Source organism: Chironomus tepperi, unplaced genomic scaffold (genome assembly GCF_022539635.2).
Source record: "Chironomus tepperi strain 1889 unplaced genomic scaffold, CSIRO-AGI_Ctep_v1 contig_85, whole genome shotgun sequence".
Lineage (NCBI taxonomy): Eukaryota > Metazoa > Arthropoda > Insecta > Diptera > Chironomidae > Chironomus > Chironomus tepperi.
This window is the reverse complement of record NW_027226207.1, coordinates 5,582,077-5,606,925: the sequence shown is the minus strand read 5'-3', so window position 1 is coordinate 5,606,925 and position 24,849 is coordinate 5,582,077. Positions and strand designations below refer to the sequence as shown.

The following is a 24,849-nucleotide window of genomic DNA, read 5'->3' as shown; positions in this document are numbered from 1 at the left end:
GTCCATGTCACCTGAAATTCATTTATAGAATGTTCTGGAACCTGTAATCATCCCTTGAAATTCTATTTCCGATTAAATATTACATGACCTTCCATTCACGGTGGAAATGCTCTCATGACGTCTGATACACGCTCCGTAGTCGAAGCCTTACTAAATAAGTCAGTCAAAAAAAAATTAATGAAATTTTTATAAATAACTTTCTCATGTGATGATTATATTACAATTAATCTACTGAGATTTGAATATCGAAAAGGGTTTTGGCAAGTGATGAAAAGTATATCCGTGATTATTGCTTGAAATAGACATAAAAGTTGATTTGAATCCAATTGAAGATCTGTTTATGGAACCATACAATTTCTTTAGTTTTGCATGAAAACATTACAAATTATTTGAAAACATTGGAACCATAAAAATTCTTTTAAAACCACACAAATTCAAAAATTTTAAGTCAAATCTTCGGCATTTCATAAAACATCAAGAAAGTCAATCCTGCACCCCTGCGTTGACCATGAAGATAAATTTGGGGAAATTTTTGTCAATCTGGTGCTTCCCAATTGCATTCATTTTATGTCTTGTACTTCATCACTAATCAAAGGTCACAAACTTTCCATTGCAAATCATTCGTCATAAAATGGGTGTATCCATAGACTCAAAAAAAAAACGAGATTACATTTTTATCAGATATTGTGATAAAATTCTACATAAACGCAATTCCTTTGAGTTTGTCCATGACGAACAAAACAGCAACCTACTTATAAATAGCAATGCTTCTTTTGATTGAAAATTTTATTATTTGAAGTGGAAATAGAATCAAATTTCTAAAAAAATGTCTTTATAATGACTGTAATCAAGAGATCACGTCTGTCGATTGTTACATTGACACTTGACTTGAATCCTGTCATTAAATATCTGATATAAAATTACATCTTTTATTGTGCTTCTAATTTGACAAAGAAAATGCTAGACATGCTTGGCTGTGCTTGGCGGTATTGACAAATAATGTATAAAATTTCTTAAGAATGTCTTGTAGCTTTTTATAATCTAGTTCTTATTTGATGTTATGGTCTGAGCTAATCGATTCTTGTATGTACGTCAATTTGTATCTGGTTCTTGGTATTTAATATGTACCAAAAGTATTTTTAGATTGCTGTGATTTTTTAGGTAAACTTTTTAAGCCTTGAGTAAATTTAGCGACTTTTTTCATGTTGCATATCCAGTAGATACATGATTTATATTGATGTTGACTTTTCACTAGTTTGTGGTTTAAATTGACGTCAAAGACCTTGAAATTTCAAATCTGACTTAATTTCCTGAGGAAAGCTTACGTACGTATGTCTAGCTTTTTTGTGTCCTTGTCTACACAATTTTAAGAGATGTAGCCAAATAGTAATGTATTGTAGATTTTATTTTAATAGACATAATAACGAAATTGGCTTTTTGTTGTCTTTTGAAGACGATACAGGAACAGCAAATGTTCACTAAGGTACCTCAACGTCGATAAATTAATGGGCACTTGCGTCATACGTTGCCCCAATGGAATTGTCACATAGTGACACTCAGGATAGATTTCCAACTTTGAACAATTGTATGACTCAGGGTATATCAATGCAATGTATCTAACCACAATTTTTGTATTGGATGTTGCCTCACAGTTGATCCTTAGACTCTTCAGTTTAATATTGCCAGTTCCAATACTGCAGCATCCTCTGCATCACGTCTGTTTACAAATTCTGTTCATCTTAGTCACTCTGAACGGAGTACCTGTAAAAGCTCAAAAAGCTCATTATTATGAATGACAACATCTAACTTCTAGCTTTCATGTTAGACGTCATTTCTACTTGTGCCTCAATGATTTTTAGTAAATTCTCAAAATTTCTATAGCAATAAAATTTCTATATAACTTGATTAAAGTTGTTCCGCATTGATAAGAATAAGGTGTAACCTTGTACTTTGAGCATAGCACGTCACAACTGTAATACAAGTGCAACAGCAATCTCAAAATAACATATTTTTAAAAAACAATGATAATCCTTTTTATTGATTACAATGAATTTTTTTGTACAATTAAGGAACAAAATAATTGGGATTTGAACTTAATTTTTATAAAACTTCTTTTCAAACCACAAATTTCGTTTTATGTTAACGTCTCATGCAAAGCATGTTTTTTATCTAAGATATAGCACCAGCTTCTAGGGCTTCTAGTGAGTGCGATAAATATATTTTTAAAAAAATTATATCATTCTTTTCATGAATTTTTTAGTTAATTTAATGAAGGCAATCGAATCATGCTTTTAAAAAATTTTTTCACTTTAATTAAGTAGTGGCACCACAATCAATCCAGTATTCTTTTTTTTTAGTAAATAGTTATTTTAATCGAGATGCTTAATGGATCTGTCTTTAAGACAATGATTTTGGTAAATGGACATTCGTTAGGAAGTTCTTGATGATGTCATATGAAGCAAATGAGATGCCTGTTGCCATTGGACCTTTAACCCAGTTCATTGATACACCTTTGAAAAATCCACCGACAATTCCTTCCTCTATATAAACTTTCCTTAATGTCTGCCTTATCGTCGTGTACTGCTCACAATTAATGACCCCCGATGTTTGCATTTTCCGCCTCACAATATCTAATGAATTAAATTAATATTTTTTAGACAATTAGCATTAACTTGATAATGAATAAGTGTAGACATTTCATGTGTAGCATGGAATTAGTTTTGCCATCTTTAATTAAGTTATGTTTACCTAATGGATAACTGCTAGTTTGGCCACAAAGTCCTGCACATGCTCCAAAAATTAATAATAAAAACGGATTTGGTTTCTTTTCGTTTCCAGTCAAATCTGTTTGGACATACAGTTAGATACAGATCAATAAGTATTGTCAATATGATAAATATAAACATTCACACATGACGTCCAACAATGATGTGTATTCAGACACAACACTTTAGTATATCAAATCCAGTAAACAAGTACTGGACATCATATGTGAACAGCTCATAGAAGGAAGCTGTATATTTACCACAATATTTGTGTTTAAGCGTTTCATTAATGAAGAATGAAGTTCCAGCATAAGGTACGACTCCAACGACTGATGCTAAATATCCTCTAAACAATGATTTCATTCCATTCTCTTTGGTGTAAATTGACATGAACACATCCCAAATATTTCTGGAAGTAAGTCCATTAATTAATTATAAGTAAGAATAATATATTGCTGGACATACTTGTATCCACACTTGTCTGTAATAGCCATTCGAGCACGAGCCAAGTCAAGTGGATAGGTAACACTAGATGAAACAATACCAGCTAAGGAACCAGCAAGGAATCTCCTAAAATGCGGGTCTTTTGAGCTATCTACATTTAAAAGTTTCTTAAATTGTTCAAATGCTGCAAATTGGCATGATGCATAAGGCAATATTCTTGCCAATGTCGCAGAATTTCCTCGATATAGAGCAAAAAATCCCTCACGTCGATACGTTCTCCTTATGAAACCCAATGCATTGCGAAACGAATATTTGATGTGTTTACTGTAAATATTACAAAAAGTGTTAATTCTAGCACGACAATAAAATTTGCGTCATTCAAACCGGTTTGTATACTTACTTTATTTGAAAATTGATCTTGGTTCTATCTAATGGAGCTATAAATGTTTTCGCGAGACCGCCAGCGCATCCTCCCGATACTAAACTAATCACTACAGATGAATTCTTATGCAATTCGCTACCTATACATGATGATTAGATGTGAAAAATGTTATGCTTACTACGGAAAAGATCCATAGAACAAAGAAATAAAAAAAAATAATCATTTTCACATACGTTTTTCATGGCCAAGTCCCATGATTACGGATGATTTTCACTTAATGCTTTCCTCATAAAATTGAACATATTTTAAGACACTTTGAAGGTTTTTTGAATCGGAGATTAAAGGTCAAATAAAATAAAATGAAAAAATTCGAAAAACTTTACTTAATTTCACTTAATTTCAACTGTTTTCGATGCACAGCATTAGTTACTTGCTTTATGTCTATTATTTTTCACTCAGACATTATTTCCTTATGACACAACATTCTGTTTTTATATACACTTTCCTTTAAAGAACATAAAAAAAAATCAAAACAAAGATTCGATGTTCAGCACAACGTTATTTTTTCACAATTCGACAGTTTACAGCACAGCTCTCAATTCGTACTGATTGACTTTATTTTTTCCCGTACACGACGTTGTGAGAAAAAAGTCAGATTCTTATCTCTCACGTTATATCTTGAAATTTCCTTGTCATGATAATGTTCCCTTTGTATGCAAAACTTAATTTATGGAAGTCAAGGTGCTGAAGTCAAATACACTTGCTGTGGTGCTTACTGTTTACAATTTAGGGTCAAAATATTAAGGATTAACTGATAAGGTATTGTTTTTCCACATGAAATAAAAAAGTAAATAAACGTGGTTGCCATTGGAAAAAAAAGTTCCATTTATTAGTCATTAAATATATCTGTAAAGTACTTCCAATATGAAAAAATAAATATAAATTAAAGCTTAATTTTGATTCTCTCAAGCATCCCAATATGTGAGAAGTAGATTTGCTTAACATTTGAGAATGTCTTGATTAGTTGTTCCAAATAATCCTTGTTAGACGAAATTAAGTAGTACAGGATAACACTTAAATGTGTTAAATTAGGTAGACATTTGGATATAATCTGGAGATCATCATGTGATATCTCTTTGGTCAATCCAATTGTTAATTTTGTAATGCACTGGTTATTTTGAAGATATCTTAAATCTAATTGTTCATCCTGATGAATAAAATGGAATTCAAGAGCACGTAATGACTTATACTGATTGCATATAGTCGTAAAATCTTGATTATGTACGTCCATGACTCCTTTTCCAATAGAGAGACATTCCAAATTTGGAAATTGTTGTGTTAGTACGGATATAAAGTTATTGCCAAAATTCAATTCTGCGATTAGTTCCAATTTTTTCATTTTTGGAAACTTCCTTTTGTTTCCCAGCATGTTACGGACAAAGTTTTTCTTCATCACGACTAGTTTTGATCTTACAGACAGTGTATGGAGGTTTTCAATTGTCCAACTCTCATCACGATTATTCTGTCTGGACATGTCAAAGTACGAATATGTTGGATATAGCTCAAGTTTCTCAATTTTAGTGTTACATAAGTTCTGTCCAATTGCATTTAATGAATCTATCTCTAAGCCAGAACATCCAGATATTTTGAGATTTTTAAGATTGCTGCATGATTTAATAATAAAATCAGGTAAATCATCTGATGAAGAGGTAAGGTCTGAATTCTCTATAACTAATGTGTCTAGATTGCTATAAATCACGTTCAATTTGTCAAAAAATGGATTTAAAAATGAAAAGTCGCTGAGAGTCAAATGAGTTATCTTATTGCTGTGTATTGCACAAAAGTCGGCTTTCTCTGCTATGTTTACATCAAAGCCTAATTTCACATCCAGTGATTTTAATCCCTTGAAATTTTCCAACTGTTTCGATACATTTTCAATATGCTTTTCACTTTCCCGATGAAAATTTATTGAAATTTTCCTGGTTTGTTCTGTTGCTACTGAGTTGAAGTATCGGCAGACTTGTGAGATTGATATAATATGATTGGGCACATAGTTGAAAATATAAATTAATAATTCTATTGGCAGATTTTCCATAGTCTAAAAAATAAATTTAACTTTTTGTTAATTTTAAGTTTCTGAGCTTTTTGTGAAAATATTACCAGCATTCAAATGGTTGCTACGATTGATAAATAAATTTTATATAAGGTTAAAATAAGTCGAAATCATCTTGTTAATTATTTTTAAGGAAAAAGTTAAATGCGTAAATAATTCCTTTTTTGTTTTTGCTAACTTTCATTCGTTGCTACGCAATTATTTTGATGTTTCTTGTCCGACTGTCTGAAACCATTTTCAAATCTCATTTGACCGTTAAGAAATATGCAGTTTGTTTACATTTAGAAAATAGTTTTTATTAATAATTTCGTAAGTAATAACTCATTATTTCATAACTTAAGTCTATTTAAATGTTTCAAGGATATACTCATAAGCTAATTTAATCAAATAAACAAATTTCTCATTAGACAAATCCTCAGAAAGTTCTTCAGCAGTGAGAAAAACATCAATAGGTGGAACAAATGTTTCCAAATCAGTATCAAGGATATAACATAATTCAACTAACTTATAAAAGATTGTTTCACTTATCTTCTCAATTGGAGAATCCATATCAATTTTAAGCCAGTTATCTTTTTTAATGGCCGCGTACCAGATTTTGTTCCTGTAATCAATATTGTCTTCGACATAACTCAACAACTCAAGTGCTTTTCGGAATTCAACTTCTGTGGATGATCTGTATTCTGGCGAGATGTATAATTCAATCATTTCCTCTGGCTGTAAGACTCTCACGTTATTCATGTCGAAACCAAGTCCTGCTAAAATTTCTGGCTCAATTTGACTCTGATGTTCAATTAAATGCAATTCTCTGTTAATCGTTTCAATCTGCTGGGTCATGTCCGCTTCTGCTCCAAATGCTGACAACTTTGCCAATGACAACATTATCTGAAATTATTTTTAAAAATAATTATTAATTTAACGGTTTCTAGAAATTTAAAATTTAACGGATTTCAAAAATTTGAATTTTGTGGTTTTCAAAAAATTTGAAAATGTCAAAATAACGAACTTAAACAGAATCGATTCTCACCTTCTTACGAGCCACAAGTTCAATTTCATTCTTTGCTAAATCCATAAGAACTGATGATGCCTTTCCTAACTCTCCATTAAACATTAATTGTATCCAGGCAAGTGATGGATGATTGTGAAGGAATTTGGCCAAATCTCCCTGATTATTTCTGAATCTCTCAAATAAGTCCCCTTGCTTGTTCTGTTTCATGTGCCAGCTAATAGCAAATTGAGAGAAGTTCTGGTCTTTAAAGCGCTCAATGTACTCATCCAATCGACTTTGGTTCTCAGTTTTGTCGCAAATGATGACGAGTATTTGGAAGTCAAGATACTTTTCGGCTAATTTTGCAGCAAGTTCAAACTGCTCATCCTCGACTAATGGATAAATTAGATCAAATCTTTGTGATTCATATTGATGATGTAGAACATTCAATTTCTCCTGATTATTCCTTATGCTGGTCAAATAATTCCTCCTGCCATCAAGCACAAAATCGATCAGTTCAGTCATTTGCTGATAATGCTTAAATTTATATTCTCCTTCACCGTTCAATCTTATTCCATGCTGCAAAGTCAATTCAATCATTTGTAAAAGCGTATCCCTCAATCCACTTTCATCACTAGCTGCTGTCCATGGCAGATACTCGAAACTTATTGTTTCTGTCATGAATGGCTTATAAAGTCCACTATTTTGTTCACGGAACTTGGATATTTCTGTTAAAACTTGTAGAATTATCGTATTGACTTCAATGATTGTGTTTTGGACTTGATAATTTTGAGCTTCCTGTTGTACGAGATTGTCGACAATTATGGCAAACTTCCTGAAGATTTCTTGAATTGATGAAATTTTTGTGTAGAATACATCTTGATTTGTTAGACTTCCGGTAACCATTAGATTATTTTCTCCAATAATCAGCTCAATAGCTTCATCAATAATCCTTGAATGTGCTGAATGAAGACATTTGACAGCAATTGATGTGACAATTTTCTCATTAATATCAGATAATAAGCATGCAGTACTTTTGACATTTCCTTTTTCAGTAATTGCCATTAATTTCGTCCATAATCCGACACCATGTAAAAATTCTGTGAATTTGATCATGCAGAAGTTCTTTTCTCTTAATTGCTGGATGATTTGCATAGATGTTGAGCTTCCAAGAGCAATTGATGCACTACGATTCATAATTTCACGTTCCCATCGTGGATCTGATGCTGGCAAGTCTTCAGCTAAGTCTCTAGCAATATTCAGAACAGTTTTGTCCAATTCACTGTCCACATTCTTTCCATCACTTTTACCGAACAATTCATTGATTATTTGGTGACACATGGAACTGTTTCTTTTCAAATGATAGATGAATGCTGCTTTTAATTGACTCACTATATCTCGATTATTTTCACGAATCTCTTCTGGATCTAATGCATACATTGAGAGATTTCCAGCATTTGTTGTGTTTGGTGATAAAATATTTCCAGGTTCTTGGACATTCAATGGTGGACTGAATAAAGTATCATTTTGAGTACCAATAGCTGATAAATTTGCTGCTGATACATTCATGCTATTATTGAAGAACTCAGGCTCAAAATCTGATGGAGTGACACAGACAATTCCATGAATTCTCGAGAAGAACAGAGGCAAGTTTCCAATATTTTCTGCATGTAAAAGTCTGTCTTCCTGAATATGGAACTCAATCTTTTCAATATCATCAGTTGGTGGCTGTAAAGGTGAATTATTCTGGATGATAACTGGAAGTATCACTCGATCACTGTAGATGTAAGCCATTCCACGGCAAATAATGAATTTGAACTTCATAAAATGATTCTGTTGCTGATGATTGTAGAAGATTTTGTGACGAACAAGCTGAAGATCCTTAATTTGGAAGCCATCAGCTTCAGCAATCACTGTAACTGTAAATTATTCATTAAAACATATGTCAAGTAATCAAATTATGAGTATACTTACTTAAAACAAGGAAAACTTGAGGAGATAACGAAAGACTTGCTCCTGCTGCTAAAATCATGACTCCACGATCAATTGTTTGCATATCCAACAGCCACATATCAATAGGCTCATTAATATTGTTCCGATTAGGCCACATCTTGGAACGGAAGTGATCTCTAATCTTTTTGAAAATTTCTTGTTCCTCAAAAATGAACATTTCATTGCTGTTTGGTGAGAATAGCCATCTTTGTAGAGAATGTTCAGAAAGAACATTGACGTGATATTCAAGTGAATTCATAGATTCATAAGTAATCTTAATGAGCTTGTTTTCACTGTCTGGTTGACTCATTCCAATAATAATGCTGGCAAATTTCTTTCCAATTCCTCCAAAGAAGCTTGAAGGCGGCCTAATAGTACGATGAACAATTCTTTGTCGTCCACTTTGAACTTGAATTTGTAAAAGGACAAGATTACATGTTGTTGTCACTAAGAGATATCCTTGAGGTGATAGTCCTGTTAATTGTGCAAATTCCTGCCCTTCCAAAATGCCATTCTCGTCTATCGAAGATCCGTCATGAGCAATTGATGGCCAAAATCTCACATCTCCTGTTGTCGATACAGCTAAACATGATGCAGTTTGACTACCTTCTTGTACAAATACGTTAATAAGTCTCGCTTTATGTCCAATATCGCAGTGAGGTAACGTTAATTCACGACATTGACTTGCAACATTTCTTGGATTTTTGGCAGACTTTGCAGAATCAATTTCTGATCTTTGAGATCCACGATACTGCCAAATAAGTAGCTTCCTTCCACAAACAGCCCAAGCCCATCCGTTATTTGAATATGCTATAGATACAGTGGAACTTCTCTCACTAAAGGTTAAAAGTTCTGTAATTTTAATTGGAAGTGCATTTCCATATATTTCAACGATATTATATTCTGATCTAGCGATGATCTGTACTGTCGAGGCATTGGATCTTCCTGAAATGCTAACACTAAAGAGAAAAAACATTTTGTTAGAAAATAAACAAAAATCAAATTGCAAAACGTTGAAATTACTTTTTTCGCGCTGACGGAAAGATTGATCTACGATTCTTTGATTTAGGCGTTGCCTGCAGTGAGAAACTTCTGTTCATAGCCGTTGTTGATGTGTTTAATAGAGATTTGTCCATATTTTATTGAATTTTAATTAATTTGACTGTTTCAGAATGCTTGCTAATTTTTTTGACCGGCTGATTTTCAAATATTTTTTGACGGTTAATTTTTTCTGGATTTTGAATATTTTCTGTACGTTACAAGAAAATGTGAAATTAAGTTCCTGAAAGTATGAATTAAAGAATTGAAGGGTATGTTTATGTATTTTCATTCTTTTTATTACTCTTGATTTTTATTTCTTACATGAAATTGTTTAATAGATAGTATGATCTCTTGCCACTATTTGATATAGTATATCAATAATAAATTTTTATTAATCATTCATAACATTTTAATCAGCACTGTTCTTTCCGTTTTCTTTTTTGTATCTATCAATATTCGGAAAAAAATAATTATTATAAATTTATCATCTTATGAGAGTAAAAGTATGATCGCTAAATAGCATTGAATTCATAAAGAACAGTGCGTTTCGCCTTTAAATTTGTGAAATTAAAAATCATATTAGATTAAAATCAGATCAACTTTTGAATATTTTTAGCCTTTAAAGATTTTTCCTTTTTTAGATAATGACGATGAATTCATATAAAGCCTTGGTTTACTTTATTTAATATTAATGATTATTTTCATTTATTGTGTGTTTAAGTTTTTTTTGAAAGCGAATTTTTCTTGGATCTTCGGGATATTCTTCTTTTTTTGGGGACAAAAAACTTCTCAACTTTCAAGTGTCTTTCGATTAATATAATTAAACTTTTTTTTTAAATGCTCGAAACTGAGAAATGTTCTGAAGATACAGCCAATATTTGTCTAACAAAATAAAGGAATTTTTAATTTTTTTTTCTCATAACAAAATAAGTTTCTTCGTGGTCAATACTGATCTTCACCAAAAAAAAATATATATAATATATATTATGTAAAAAAATTAACTGGAAATAATTAAAAAAAAATGTACAATAATATATACGTGTGTGTCTATCATGAAGCCCAAGAAGGAAAAATGTAGCAGTAATAATTATATAAAAAAGGGAAAATAAAGAGTTTTATACAATGAACATTAAAGTTAAAGTTATGTTTTTATATATTTTTTTATAAACTCTAGAAGATTATATTCATTTCTTTCGTAAATATATTGGAAACAATTTTTTTTTTCATCATTTTTTCTTTACTATGAATAACCAAATAACTCAACTTACAGCGCTCATTGGAATCGTTTTAGTTCAATTTTAATTATTTTTTTTTGTGTAATATTCTTATTAACAATCATTGTTCATGCCAATGTCTTCAATTCTTGTCGTACGTTTTTGCTTTTTTAATAGTTTTTTACTTAGCAACTTGTGGACAAAGCTGTTGCACGTCATTTTAATGCCAAATTTGAAATTAAATTTTATAAAGAAAAAACCGTTATAAATTTGAAAATTCTGTACTAAACTTTTAGTACACGAAATATTAAAAATCAAGACTTGTGTGCTTTTTGTCTGGTTTGGCAGCATTAACATAGTTAATTATAAAGCTTGATGTCATAATATATAAGCAGATCAACTATATGACAAGAAATAACCAGTAAAAGGCTAAATTACCGAATATTTAAAGTTTTTGAGCTTTATAAAAAAGCTTTCAGCATACAAAAGCTTTGTCCAAAGGTTGCCAAGTTTTTCATTTCATTTTTTTCACGTAAAATGGATAATTTGTTGTTGAATTTTGTTGTTTTTAAACAGTTATAAGTTCATATATTGTTTTTTTCGTATTTTTTTCTGGTTCACTTACAATCTACTCAAGTTTACTCGAAAAAAAGAGACATATTTTAACATCATTTTACATTGCGATACAAGCACAATATTTCCCTTAAAATTGGTCAACAAGCAGATTGCACATTTCAGTAGTTACTTGCTCTTTACTCGCCCTTACTGTCAATCGGAACATCTAAAATGAAATAGAATCGAGTATTATTATCAGTCCATTAATGCGTCAAAACATGAAAATGTTTTGAAAATTACTACTACCTGTGCTTGTTTGTTAGGCTCTAATCGAAGTAAGCAGCCGACTTGATGCGATTGTGTGTGAATGATTCCGGCGCACACAAGATTGTCTGGATTTGGATCAATACTCTCCAAAATTTGCATACCGAAACCTGAAAGTTTATTCTTTGCTCCTTGCAAATCGAGTGGAATCTGTGCCTTAAATACTTTCTGAGCACGCTGCTTCTCACTGTAAAATAATATGTGTCAATAGAATTAGTAAATAGAAAGGTCAATGAAATCATGCTAATTTTCATACCCTCCCAAATTCTTCCATCTCGCAAAAAATGACTCCGCATTCATTTCGGTTGGTTCGAAGAACTTATTCACGGTCAACGGCAGCTTGATGGTGAAATTTTGTGGTGTACCATTGTAGCGGAACGAGAGCTGTAGTGATGGAGAGTCTACAAATATAATTAGATAATTGAAATTAATTAATATTGTTAATGTAATATTTTTCAACAAGTAATTGACATCGCTTTATATTTAATTGAGCTTTTATGGAGCATATAATCATTAGTAACAATCTTGTACTCATGAATTTTTAAATGATAAAGTTTTGTCGCCTGTCTGTCAAGATTGCGTGATGTACATATGTTATGAAAAAGTTTCGTCACTAATTTTAAATCACAGGATTTAATTAAATCCAGGGATTAAAAAAGCTCAATATTTAAATTTAAAAAGTCCGTTAAAAATTCAATAAAAGCTTACCAGAATAGCTGTCTATGCACTCAGCTGTGAGCATTTGTTGAATTTGTGCACCAGCATCGAGAGTTGAGTCTACGGCTTTAATTTGTACATTAAGCTTCTTTCCTTCTTCCGCAGGCCATTGTAGAACTGGCTGGAAATTTGTTAGTGGAACTTGTGTCTTATTGCCATAAAATAGTCCCAAACGTCCAAGATTTTGTCGGAATTCGCTCTTAACACCAATTTGAATCATTTCGTTCTCAAATAGAACGCCGTTATTTTTGAACAGGAATCTAGAATCGTCAGAACTATTGTCATAAATAGACATTACAGGAATTGACTGAAAATAATAGATAACTCACTTCTTTGCATTATTAACGGCTGTTGATGATGACGATGAAGATTGATTATTGTAAATATCTCCTAGAACATCGATGAGTGTATTTTGTGAGTTTTGTTGTTGCGATGGCGGTGTGCTGAGTCCGAGCAAATCACTTGTGTGATTACTGAAAGAAATCCTACAAAAATAACAATTAAATGTAATAAGATATAGCTGTCAAGTTTAAATGTCATACTTGTTTGTTGTTGCATGATTTTGATTCTGTGCATTATTGTGATTGGGCACAGGACTTTTCGATTCTCTGACTTCATTTTCGGGAACACGGCCAGGTTTCTTCTTCTTTAGTACCGCTAATATTGAACTTTCGCGTTCAGGGAATGATGGCATTTCTTCAAGAACTGTTGCCAATACGTCTTTTGATGCTACAATCGACAATTGTAGATATTCACTGGCGCGTTGTTGAAGTTCTGCGTCGGCAGATCGAATATTGCTGTCTTGTCTGAAAACGTCTTGAATGGTACCACGAATTTCGGGGAAAAGATTGATGAATTTGATGTAGGTGCTTAGGAGCAATGCTCTAGTCATGGACGAACATAAATGATATTTTGAATGAAGTATTTTAAATTGCACCATTGGTGCAGAACGTGAATCGCCAGCAATGAGATTACCAAATTCTCCAAGAATATAACCGCCCACTTTGACCATATTTTCGTGACATGCTGGTGCCTGAAGAGCTTCAAATACTGTTTTTGCTGCATATCCTTGAACTTCCTCTCGATTGATAACAATTTGAATAACACGATACCACACTTCTTCAGATACATAATCGCCAGCAATACGAATTAAATTTAAAATTACGTCAACGTACCAAGTAAAGTCTGTCGCATACTTTTCAGCAAGTATGGCAACTTTGAGGACCATTTCTTCTCTTATTGAATAGTCTGCCGTTTCCAAATAGTTGAGCATTTCTTGTACAATCTCTTCGGCATTACTTCGATCGCACATAGCATATAGTAAATCAACAGCTTGCTGCCTCACTGAAACATCCTTTTCCATTTTCATGGATAAAATAACAACTTCTTGGTGTTTTTTAACAGCTTCATGAGAGAATTCAGATTGTGCAAGATGACACATTGATTCCAACGCCAAGTAACGCAAATTGGTCTCACGATTTGATAAGAACTGACCTAATTGATTACAGGCTCGAACTAATAAATTTGGTTCACTATCGTTGTGTATAATGAGATTTATCGCTTCAAACAGCACTGCATTTTTTGCATTCGAATGCTGAACTTTTTTACTCTTCGGCGGCTCTTGAGCTTTATTAAGAATTGTCTCTAAACACTCATTGAGACGTCCACGAACGCCTGGATCTTCTGTTGGTGGATTATAATTCTGTAATAATCTCAATAGCTTTACAGATAGCCATGGAGCGGGAACAAAGTAATAAGTATAATCTTGCAGATCAGTATAGCTGCTTGTAAAGATACGCGATAATCTTGATACTGCCAAACTAACACATCCTTTATATTCATCCGGATTCTTCTTTACTAATGCATCAATAAGACTTGTCGCGGCAGTAACAACTCCCATATGATGGTCATTGAGCAAATGAATTATTCTGCTTGTCCATTCACCGCCTGGAATTATATCTGGACATGTTCTAAACAGACGCAATAAGCATAGAGCGGCTGATTGCTTTACAACATCCATCGTGTCACCTGAAACCAGCAATTTTGGAATTTCATTTGCAAAGGCTTCAGCCATGTCTTGACTTCCGATATTGGCAATGCATTGAAGTGCCAAATTAACATGAATCGGATTACGTGATTGTAAATCATTCTTGATACTCTGTATGATGAGCTTTATCAGATCGCTATTAGTATTTACGAGTACGGAAATAAAGAGATAACCCTACAAAAACATAAAAAGTATTAAGGATATTGCAATATGTAAATGCAGCCTAGACAGCAATAAAAAGTGAATGGCAGATAAGTTATCAGTTGCAATGTGAATGTACTTACGATTTGTTTTTCAGAATATTTGTTCGATGAAAGTAAATTAACCGCTTCCATATGTCCAAAATCAATATCATGTCCAAGAAGGAAGATGAATAATAGCTTACACACATATTTCTTTTTCTGATAACCGTCTAACGTCTTATCTCCTTTAAATTTACTACGAATATTTGCTAACTCTTTATTCATACGCTTTACTTCAGATTCTTTGCTCTTGCCTGCATTATTATCATCAGCATCAGCATAGAAAAAATCGTCATCATAACAATAAAAGAAATTAAAGATTAGGAAATGAGAGAAGGCCTTTTTTGTATTGTGATTTGTTAGTGATGAACGGATATGATTTAATTTAATTAAGATCAATTTGGATATGGTGTGTACATCTGGAGATATGTTATTACTTACAGTTTCTTATATCCGATATAAAGACTGCGAGTCCGCGCATTCCATCACCTCGTACAGGTGCCATTATTGTTACTTGCTATTATTAATATGTACTTATAACGTTGATAGAACTTTTTGTTGTTTGACTTGTTTTATGCCTTATTATATGTAGGAGATGTTCTTCAATCACCTTATCCCTTAACTTAAAAATGAATGAGTAAATAGTCACAACAAGCACAGAATTCGCTCACTCCCGATTACACGCTATTTTTATATCAACAGAATTGACATAAAATGAAAAAGAAAATAAGAAATAAAAGAATGAGAAAGAGAGTGAGAGAAAAGGATAGATAAGTTAGTCACTGCAATTAGGTATGTTTGTTATGTGCACTTTCTTTCCGTATAGTTTTTTTGTGATCATAACTCTTCTTTCATTCCCATTCTTGTGTCTATTTGTCGACAATGGACAAGACAAGATGCACTTAAAACACAAATATCGATTCTTTTTCTATTCTCTGTAATACAATATTCCCGACAATGATGATTATTTGCAGATTGTGCTTATTCATACTTGATTCACTGGAAATGGCTAAAGTTGATGTTTTTATCAGCACAAAAAAAAATTTCACTGTACGTCCGTAGCATTAAAATATTATCAACTTTTTTTTCCTCTTTTTTACATCGTTTCCAAAGCTATTTTTTTCATTCATTCCAAATGAAATCCTCCCATTTTCGATGTTGCACAAAAAACTTTTTTAAAACTCAATTTTTTATGTAATCTGAATCAAAATGTTGAATTTTACACATTAATTGCACACTATTGGTTCTAAATTACTACCTAATTATAATCCCGAACCGGAAATGTTTGCTTTATGTGCTAAATTTCACAAAATAATGGTGCTTATTGTTTTTTCGGTATTTTTGGAAATTCATGAGTTGTCACTTTTACTTTTAACTAATTATTTCTGCTTTTTCTACATCATCTTCCTATTAAACTTACATTTCCCAATCTGTAATCGTGAACTGTTGTCCAAAAATCGAGATAGAAGCTGCAATTCCAATTTTTCCTTTAATTTTTTGATGAAAAAATCGATTTTTCTATATCTCACACTCGCCCACCAATTCACTTTCTTCAAGACCTAAAAATCTTGTCGATTGCCTCAACTCGCATTTTTAAATTTTAGAAAACCGTTAGTTACTTTATGTGTTTTTTGAAGTTCATGCTTAGACGCTATGGTTGCTATGATTGTTTAATTAGTGTTTATTTATGACTGGATGTAGTTTATTTGTAAATTTAGGCATGAATATAAAAGGCTGTTTTGTCAAAATTGAGTTTGGATGTTAGTGTATTATTCACTTAAAAGCAAATATTGCAAGAGTTCGAATCTCTCATAACAATTGCCCTCAAAACTTCAAATCCTTCATTAATGCATATAATTTTTTTTTCATGGCAATCTGATAATACCTAAATATGTGGTTGAAGTTTGTAAGTAAAAAGAGTAAAATCTTTTTTGCCGCGATACAGACATTAATCCTAGACAAAAGAATGTAAAGAGTCTACTTTATAACCGAAAAGATTTTCATAAAGCTGCATCATCTTATCTGCAATGTAATGCTATGAATCTTCGTAATATTGACTTTCCGTCAAATCGCTCAGTCGATTTGCGTTCCTTGAATAAATCACATAGAGGATGAGGTTCCTTTTTATTTTCGTTATCTTCATTCATGCTCTATTTATTACGGCATGTAAGTTGGATTGTAGGATTCTTATTTAATGGTCTATAAATAATTTATTTGCATAGGTCAGGGATTTTTGGATCCAGAAACTATAACGACAACTGCGGTATTACCAAAAGTTGCAAGAAGTTTCATCAAGATTAATTTGAACAAGACAGAAACGGTCAATCAAAAAAATTATAATGATCGGACTACAACAGCAAGGCCGGAAAAGGAAACTACTGAGGATACCACATCAAATGAAGAAATCGATACCACAAAGAGTGCAGACTTAGTGACCACGTCAGAATCTAAACCTCCGACTACAACAGAATCGTTTAGTACAAAACATCCATTCATTCCAGATGAAAGAATCCCCATCAAACCAGAGTCAAATCGAAGTGTTCCATGGTTTTTTGGTAAGCATGCAAACTTGACATTCCCAAATAGCTTGATAACAAGGAATTTACTTCTAGGTGGAGCTCTGGCAGGAATTGTTCTATCATTCATCGTCTTTTACATCTATAGTTTCTTTAAATCTCGTACAAGCTCAGTTTATCAAAATTTATGAACAATCAGGCATAATGAGATACAAAACGATCAAATTGTATGTACACCTTTTGAACTATACGAGATATAAAATTATTCTGTAACTAAATTGTTGCTGCGTGAAAATGAGAACAGCAATAAATTGAGAATATAGACAATTCATTAACATTTTATTATTCTCTCGCATATGCGAATCTTAAGCATTTTAAATTTATGTAGTTTTCCTGGAGCTTTCACGGAACATGTCCATCTCGAAATCGATAATATTCATTTTAGGCTTATAACGCTGTTCAGGTTTGATTAGATCATATGACATTTTACTAGTCACTGACATGTTTGCGTTGAATATTTCCATGTCTTCTTCTGTTTCTGGATATTTTCCAGCAGCCAGCATATCAACAACCCATATTTCATCTAATGAATGCTTCAGTGACAATAGAAGATCTTTGTAGGATTTCTGGGGAAGAAATAACGGATTTACAGATTTTAAATTTAGAAACATTACAATTGTTGACTTCAAAACCATTCAAATGTCGATAAATATTGAACATTTGTATGGTTTTCAATATAAAATCATAGAAGATTACCTGTAAGTTCCTAGAATAATCATCCATATTTAACTCGATTCCAGCAACAATCAATTCCTTAATTGCGGCCTGACTTTCACTATTAACAATCTTATGTACAAGCTTCCAAATTGAATCCAACAAAGCTACGTCCTCAAATTTATTTCCTTCCTTTAGATTCATAAGTTTTCTTTCGTGCTTTCTCTTCTGCTTACTGCTTCTGAATGTTTTTGCTGTGTTACGAGAACTTTGGGAATTTATGCTAGTTGTGTCTGAAAACGTGTCATCATCATCATCTTCTTGTGGATTTTGAATTTTCCTAATTTTTTCCTGCCTGATGCTTAACAGTCGACTCTTTTGTGATAGGAAAGTGGCTTTATCATCTCCAATAGCTTTTATTGTCTCATTAAAATGATTAATGATGTTAGGTCTGACTATTTCATCAATAAATTGATTGTCGGAACCGATAAAAGATATTTCCAATAAAGCTTCATCGTAATACCTTCCATGTACTAAAGTTTCAATTAATAGCTGTGGATCTTCATTGAATTTTCGGATTATTTCACATGCTTCCTTAAATCTTCCTAAATCTATCAGCGAATGTGTCAATTTTGAAGCAAGATCATTGATTTCTGACTCATTAAAGTTACACTTTCTGGCAAGGATTAAGCACTTTTTCCAGTCAAGGATATTTCTTGCACTTGACAAAGCTTGCTTAAAGTCACCGCCACGTTCATACATCAAAATTGCTTCCAGAAACTTTCCTTTGACACGAAGATGATCGCCATAAAGGATGCATATTTTCTGATAACAAGTTTTATATCCTTCAAAGGCTGTTAAGGCTGCTTCATAAATACTGTGCTTCTTAACTAGTTCAATACATTCATCAAACTTTTCAGGACTTTCAGTACATAATGAAGCGATATTGCTGACTGCCTTTGTGTACCTTTTCAAATAGCAATCAATCTTGTACTTAGCATAGAACGGATCGAAATTCTTAAGTTCTTGTAGGAATGGGACATATTCTTTTGGATCCTTCTGACTTTTTTGTGCGACAAACATGACAAGCTGATAATCGTACATGCCAAGGGCTATGTTATACAGCACATTAATATCGATTAAATATAAAAGATATTTTATAGCATCATCTGCTTCCTTGTCATTTCCTCCAGCCTTTTTTAAATCCCAAATGAGTTGTAGAGATTTTTCGAGATTTTCATTTTTAACATGACACGTAATTGACGGCAATAGATACTTCTTTCGGTCTAAACGTTCAAATATTTCCAGCATTTCCTCACATATGAAGTAGATTTTATTCTCAAATGTGAACATTTCGTCTGTGACATCTTCAATTCTATCACAAAATTTGTACATAGTCGTTGTCACGTCTTCATTCTTTAGTTCCGTTAAGAATAAATTAAGCCAATTTATATTGTCTATCTGAAGTACAAAATCTTCCATTTCATTTAGAAATTTCTGTGGCTGCATATCAATTAGTAGATTCAAGTTGATTCGTTCCTTTCTAAGCAAATCAAATGCTAATTTGTAATTTGGAACTTCCAAGTGCTTCCTGATTATTTTAAATGACAAAATTCTTGGAGAAATTGTCTCTAAATTTCCTCGAGGAAGTTGGAAAATGATCTGTGACTTATCCTTAACAAGTGTAACAATACGTGATCCTCTTTCGATTCTTCTGGTGTCAATCACTTCCTCTGGATTTTTATTGATTTTCACAAACTTTAATTCACCGATTGTTGTGTAGATTAAGAACTCTTGGTCATTCGTTACTGTAAAGGATGTAACTTCATTCGCAATTTCCTTATTATTCAAATAGAGCTTTTTCTTAAGATTTTTTAAGCCATAAAACATGACGTCACTTTTAGTAACTGAAACTACTTTTTCACATAGTTCTGGAAGCTTTGGGAACTCTTTGTCGCTAATGCTTAATTCACTTCCATTTACTTCTACTCCAATTAAAGTACCATCAATCAATTGTGCTGCATACAGGTTCTCATTAATTTTCATAATACCTCCAATAAAATCTTCAAGCATTATCTCTGCCTCTATACTTTCAGTATCCGTACAGTACAAGAATATTGTATTTTCATTGCTGATTAATAATTTGAAGGAATCAATCCACATGGAATGGACAATATGTTCAATATTGTTCAACTGAACTGATTTAACTTTTTCTACAGAGTTGAATTTACGTCCATTAATTGCATCATTAAAGATGCATCGATAAAAGTAGCCACATTAGTATGATCGATTGTCATAAAGCAGTTGGAATCAAATTCAGTGCTTGATTGGATGAAATTTACAGCATTTACAGGAGTGTCTAATGAAACTTGTAAGCTAGCCATTGGTGGTGGAAGCATTTGACTTTTAAAGTTAGTCAATAACAATTTATGTCCATCAAGTACAGCTACAACAGTTTCATCGATATTGCTACTTCCATTACTGTGATTAACGACGTAATCGAGTTTTAGTATTGAATATTTTCCATTAATGTCCAAAATGTGTAGCTTTTTAGGTTCAGCATAATTTTGACTCCAATTATAGACGATTGGAACTGAATATTCAATGTGGTATTTCATGTACCAATGGTAGTTGCAGATTGTATAAAAGTATAATGTGTAGATTCCATTACGATGAGTTTCAATCAATAAAATGTCTGAATCTTGGCTCCATGCAAGATTCGTCACTTCCTCAACATCCTGGGAGAATGGCAACACTAACTCAAAATGTTTTAAACCATTTCTCTCAAACAGTGTAATCACATACTTATTTTTCAATATTTCAGGCTTTGCAATCCATAATCCAGAACTCTTCCAAGCAATTGGAACTTGTAAATTCTCACATAATTCAGATACATACTGCATACTTCCTTCTTTATTGAATACTTTGAACATTCTGCCATTAGATCCGACGTAATTTACAGCAAAATACTCGCCATCTCCTCTCCAACAACATGTGATCGTTCTATCCAATTCTTCAATATTCTTAACTTCAATTTCTGGCTTCTTTCTGTTATCTTTTCCAACTGATCCATGAAATTGTGTTTCTTTTTTACCCCAACCAACTGTCATGAATTCTTTTTCAGCTTTCTCATCCAGTGAGCACTCGATCAGTACATCAAACGTCGAAAACATCAAAATCATGTTCTGTGTCCTATGTAAAATATGTTTATAGTCAGTTTGGTACCAATAAAATTTATTTAATTAACTTACTTTGTGACGAAAACAACCAGTTCTTGATCTGGACTCCAACACATTGCCTCGATTCCATCATCTATCCTTCCTTCCTGTAAAAAAGTTAAATTAATTCCTTTGTTTACAAAAATTCACGTTTATTATGACTTACGATTTCATGTTGATTTGTATTGAAATTATATTGAACAATATATCCTGATTTTGTTGCAAAGCATAAGCAGTCATTGATTTGAATATATTCAAGTGCTATTACGTCTTCATATTTGCATAATTCTTCAATTACACCGGAATCGTGATCGATTTTAAGAATTGCATTATTCTCGTCATATACGTATGATATGTTCTCGAAAACATGCTGTACCATTAGTCGAGCTTTAATGTCATCATACTGATGACTTTTCTTGTAAACCAGCTTGAGGTTTCGCATTATTTTAAATTATTTCACTAATTTACTAAAATAAAAATATTCTCAACGTGCGAGACTTGTCAGGCGGACAAAATAATGACAAACAAAAGGTAAAATTGATGCTAATAAAAAGACGCAGAAATTTATTCAAAATAAAAACTGTCGTTATTTATTTTCCAAGAAAAACACGAGAGAATTCCCAAAATTCAATAAAAATTAAGATAATAAAAATTCTCCATCCATGCCTGTTAATTGTTTTTGCACAACTTCCGTTTGGTCATGTTTAATAGATCTTCAAAACTTAATTCATTAGTTTTTGATTTGCTGCTATTATTAGTAGTGTTGTTGTTGAATATTTCGACTTCATTCTCTTGATTCTGTGAATCCAAATCAGCATATGTTTGTCTACAGAATTTCCTACGACCTCCAAAACGTAAATCGAAGCTGCTTATAGCTGGATCATTTGAAAACCTATCTAAAACATCAAAGGCCGCAGAAGCTTCCGCGAAAGTAACAAAGCCATATTTTAAGGAACTAAAAAGGAAATAGAAACATTAGCATTGAATGATGTACATATTATGGGAATTTTACCCATCTTCCTTGGTGTGCAGTGAAATTTTCTTTATTGTTCCATATTTCAAAAATTTTCTACGCAATTCGTCTTTTGTTGTTTCTTCGAAAAGTCCACCTACGTAAATGATTTTGCGTTCTTCTATGTACATAGAAAATAAGATATCTAATAACATTGAACATAAAGTATTAATAGTTGGAAATTACCCTGAAAATTGTAATTGTTTGGTCTTTGGTAACCGTGCTTAAATCTATTGTCAAAACGTTTTAATGAATCATGATCGGAAGAACGACAAGAGCTGTATGCTGAAGTATCACTTTCACTGGATGAATCCATTTCACTGCTATTCATTGATGATGAATTTACAGATCGTGAATATTTGTAATTGCTACGACGACTACTATTATAATATTCAGGTTCTGGACTTAAACTACGACTTCTAGAACGACTACGACTCCTACTTGTTGATCTCCGGCGAAAGTTGCGTGAATTTTTGATGCGATTAAATATAAGAGATGGTGACAATATGAGTGGTGGAAAAAGTGGAGAAATTTCTGTCTGTATTGCAGCACAATTCCTATATGGTCGAATTCTATCCTTTCTCAAATGCATAATAACTTTATTTTCACCATGATCATTACTATCACTCTTTGTCTTCATCTCATTAGATGAATTACTTCGTTTTTCATTGAGAACTTCGTTAATACTCGAAAGAAGTGTGGATGTTGAATTTAAGATTGTTTTAGCATTATTATTATGCTGGAAACTGTTGACAATATTAGTTAAAAATCCACTTGATGATTTCTTTTCACAATCTTCGTCTATTTCGTGTGGTGAGATTGATATTTCTGTTTGACATTCCATTGACACTAACACAATTTCTTCATAATCTGGATGGATTGTTGGATCTATTGTTTGTGTTGACTGAACATTTGAATTAATTTCACTAATTTCATCTACATTTTGTTCATCTTGATCCTTTGATGAATTACCTTCTAACAAATTCTTTATACTTCTTGGATCTGTTGGCAATTCTAATATAGGTAATGTGTCGGGAATAATTTCACACAATTCAAGTACAACATTTTTATCAAACTTCTCAACTGGTGATTGTGGATTATTGGCACGACGAATTTTATATTCAGCTAAATTGAGTTTCTTTCGAGGTTTTTCATTTGCACAAACATTTTCAACTAATTGCATTGGTTCTTCCTCTATGGTAACATTTGTAACATCTTTCACAACAGCTAATAACTCTTCTTCCTGATTATTTTCAATACACATTGTTTCATCTTCAACTCTCTGATCACTTAATTCAGTTTCAAAATCATTTGTCTTATCTCCTGTAAATGTTTTGTTGTTATCATTGTTCCATACAACAGTGTCTTCATACTCCATTTCCGACTCATCATCATCATCGTCGGATGTCATATAATTCACGTTTGGATCTAATGCAATGATCTCAAAATCCGAATAGTCTGAATAATCTTCCTGCATGATTTCTATTAATACACGTTTCTTCCTTTATAACCTTAAACATAAACATGAGAAAGACTTAATATTAGTAATTGAACAGAAAGCATGGTTTAATGTTAACACATTGTCGATTGACTAGTTAGTTAAACAAAGAACATATGCTTGGTTAGGATTATGCCTTTCTAGTCTTCTTATTCTTCAACTGAAAATATGTATACTTTACTCACCTTCTTGTAAAATCCTTCCGATTTCCACTTTTCCTTAATAATTATTATGCTATCTTGTCGTGTCCTGTTCACACGACTATCTAAACAATTGAATTCTTCTAGTTTATCACATGTAGCACTTTTAATGTACTTAATATTACTCTAAATTATGATACTCTTCTTTTTTGTCGACAACACATTTTCTACTTTACTTCCCTTACACAAAAATTAGACAGAATTTCTCAAAAATATAAACTTTTATAATTCTCTTAATAATTACTGTATAACATGCACTGTATTCACTTTAGTCCTTAATATACTGTTTAAATTTCCACAAAGTACTATTAATCAACTTTTTTTGATGGTTCTTTAACGAAATATTCACACTTTCAGGTCGCACATGTAAATATATATATAGCACAATTTTTAGGTATGTCCTTCACATGTTTTGTTTACTTCCTTGTCTGTCTTTTTGTACTTATAGTGCTTTTAATAATAAAATTTCTGTGACAACCGATGGTTACTAGTCAAAGTTCAATAAGAGACTGACATATTCAAAGGGGTTTCAAAGGCTTTCAAAAGGGTTTCCAACTATGAAATTTTAAAATAAAATTTGAATTTCAAATAAACGTTACAACAAAGTCAAACTGGTCTACATGACAATTTCTCCATTTTTCATCAGGTGATCAATTTGAGCTTGTTATACTTTGGATTTCACCTTCTATTCATTGATATTTGAACATAATTGCTACTTCTAGAAAATGCGTTTTGTTACCTGATGCTCAAATTTATATTTACCTGCTCTAACTAATCCGCGTCATTTGTACCACATTGTACCGGATTACTTTCTCCTTTAATTATCTGTATCAATCACTTAAAACCACTTTAAAAGCCTGCTTAAGTTGA

General features: G+C 32.2%; 6 protein-coding genes and 1 long non-coding RNA gene across 9 annotated transcripts; 1 reads left to right on the top strand and 6 right to left on the bottom strand.

Annotated features, from left to right (window-relative positions):
- Positions 1 to 2,008: 2,008 nt before the first annotated feature.
- Positions 2,009 to 4,294, bottom strand: DPCoAC (dephosphocoenzyme A carrier). Its single transcript, XM_070634365.1, has 6 exons — positions 3,825 to 4,294; positions 3,610 to 3,730; positions 3,231 to 3,533; positions 3,026 to 3,174; positions 2,749 to 2,844; positions 2,009 to 2,630 (listed from the first exon to the last, which is right to left on the bottom strand). Exons 1-6 carry the CDS (start codon positions 3,844 to 3,846, stop codon positions 2,398 to 2,400), a joined length of 924 nt encoding a protein of 307 aa, XP_070490466.1. The 5' UTR covers positions 3,847 to 4,294; the 3' UTR covers positions 2,009 to 2,397.
- Positions 4,295 to 4,452: 158 nt separating this feature from the next.
- On the bottom strand, positions 4,453 to 5,911 carry LOC139086064 (uncharacterized). The gene is made up of 2 exons (XM_070634366.1): positions 5,752 to 5,911; positions 4,453 to 5,689 (listed from the first exon to the last, which is right to left on the bottom strand). The coding sequence occupies exons 1-2, from the start codon at positions 5,755 to 5,757 to the stop codon at positions 4,535 to 4,537; spliced, it is 1,161 nt and encodes a 386-aa protein (XP_070490467.1). The 5' UTR covers positions 5,758 to 5,911; the 3' UTR covers positions 4,453 to 4,534.
- A 109-nt stretch (positions 5,912 to 6,020) lies between these two features.
- Positions 6,021 to 9,865, bottom strand: Nup133 (nuclear pore complex protein Nup133). The gene is made up of 4 exons (XM_070634364.1): positions 9,705 to 9,865; positions 8,664 to 9,640; positions 6,729 to 8,608; positions 6,021 to 6,586 (listed from the first exon to the last, which is right to left on the bottom strand). Exons 1-4 carry the CDS (start codon positions 9,815 to 9,817, stop codon positions 6,047 to 6,049), a joined length of 3,510 nt encoding a protein of 1,169 aa, XP_070490465.1. The 5' UTR covers positions 9,818 to 9,865; the 3' UTR covers positions 6,021 to 6,046.
- A 127-nt stretch (positions 9,866 to 9,992) lies between these two features.
- AP-2alpha (adaptor protein complex 2, subunit alpha) lies at positions 9,993 to 16,378 on the bottom strand. Of its 2 annotated transcripts, none has more exons than XM_070634374.1 (9): positions 16,242 to 16,378; positions 15,263 to 15,505; positions 14,864 to 15,075; positions 13,075 to 14,753; positions 12,862 to 13,017; positions 12,524 to 12,807; positions 12,072 to 12,216; positions 11,795 to 12,002; positions 9,993 to 11,717 (listed from the first exon to the last, which is right to left on the bottom strand). In XM_070634374.1, exons 2-9 carry the CDS (start codon positions 15,324 to 15,326, stop codon positions 11,640 to 11,642), a joined length of 2,826 nt encoding a protein of 941 aa, XP_070490475.1. In that variant the 5' UTR covers positions 15,327 to 15,505; positions 16,242 to 16,378; the 3' UTR covers positions 9,993 to 11,639. The 2 variants fall into 2 exon arrangements, with proteins under 2 accessions (XP_070490475.1, XP_070490476.1); XM_070634375.1 differs by having other exon boundaries at positions 11,798 to 12,002; positions 12,524 to 12,792.
- Positions 16,379 to 16,904: 526 nt separating this feature from the next.
- LOC139086255 (uncharacterized) lies at positions 16,905 to 17,622 on the top strand. The gene is made up of 3 exons (XR_011543992.1): positions 16,905 to 16,987; positions 17,044 to 17,376; positions 17,434 to 17,622. It is a non-coding gene; the product is annotated as an uncharacterized lncRNA (long non-coding RNA).
- Positions 17,623 to 17,648: 26 nt separating this feature from the next.
- Positions 17,649 to 21,767, bottom strand: Elp1 (elongator complex protein 1). Its single transcript, XM_070634657.1, is given in 5 exon segments — positions 17,649 to 17,963; positions 18,094 to 20,260; positions 20,263 to 21,243; positions 21,303 to 21,376; positions 21,436 to 21,767. Coding segments are annotated over 5 exon segments (3,744 nt in total). The 5' UTR covers positions 21,712 to 21,767; the 3' UTR covers positions 17,649 to 17,717.
- Positions 21,768 to 21,832: 65 nt separating this feature from the next.
- srl (spargel) lies at positions 21,833 to 24,471 on the bottom strand. Of its 2 annotated transcripts, none has more exons than XM_070634298.1 (4): positions 23,965 to 24,471; positions 22,468 to 23,792; positions 22,282 to 22,399; positions 21,833 to 22,224 (listed from the first exon to the last, which is right to left on the bottom strand). In XM_070634298.1, exons 2-4 carry the CDS (start codon positions 23,756 to 23,758, stop codon positions 21,939 to 21,941), a joined length of 1,695 nt encoding a protein of 564 aa, XP_070490399.1. In that variant the 5' UTR covers positions 23,759 to 23,792; positions 23,965 to 24,471; the 3' UTR covers positions 21,833 to 21,938. The 2 variants fall into 2 exon arrangements, with proteins under 2 accessions (XP_070490399.1, XP_070490398.1); XM_070634297.1 differs by having other exon boundaries at positions 22,282 to 22,402; positions 23,965 to 24,469.
- Between the last annotated feature and the right edge of the window lie 378 nt (positions 24,472 to 24,849).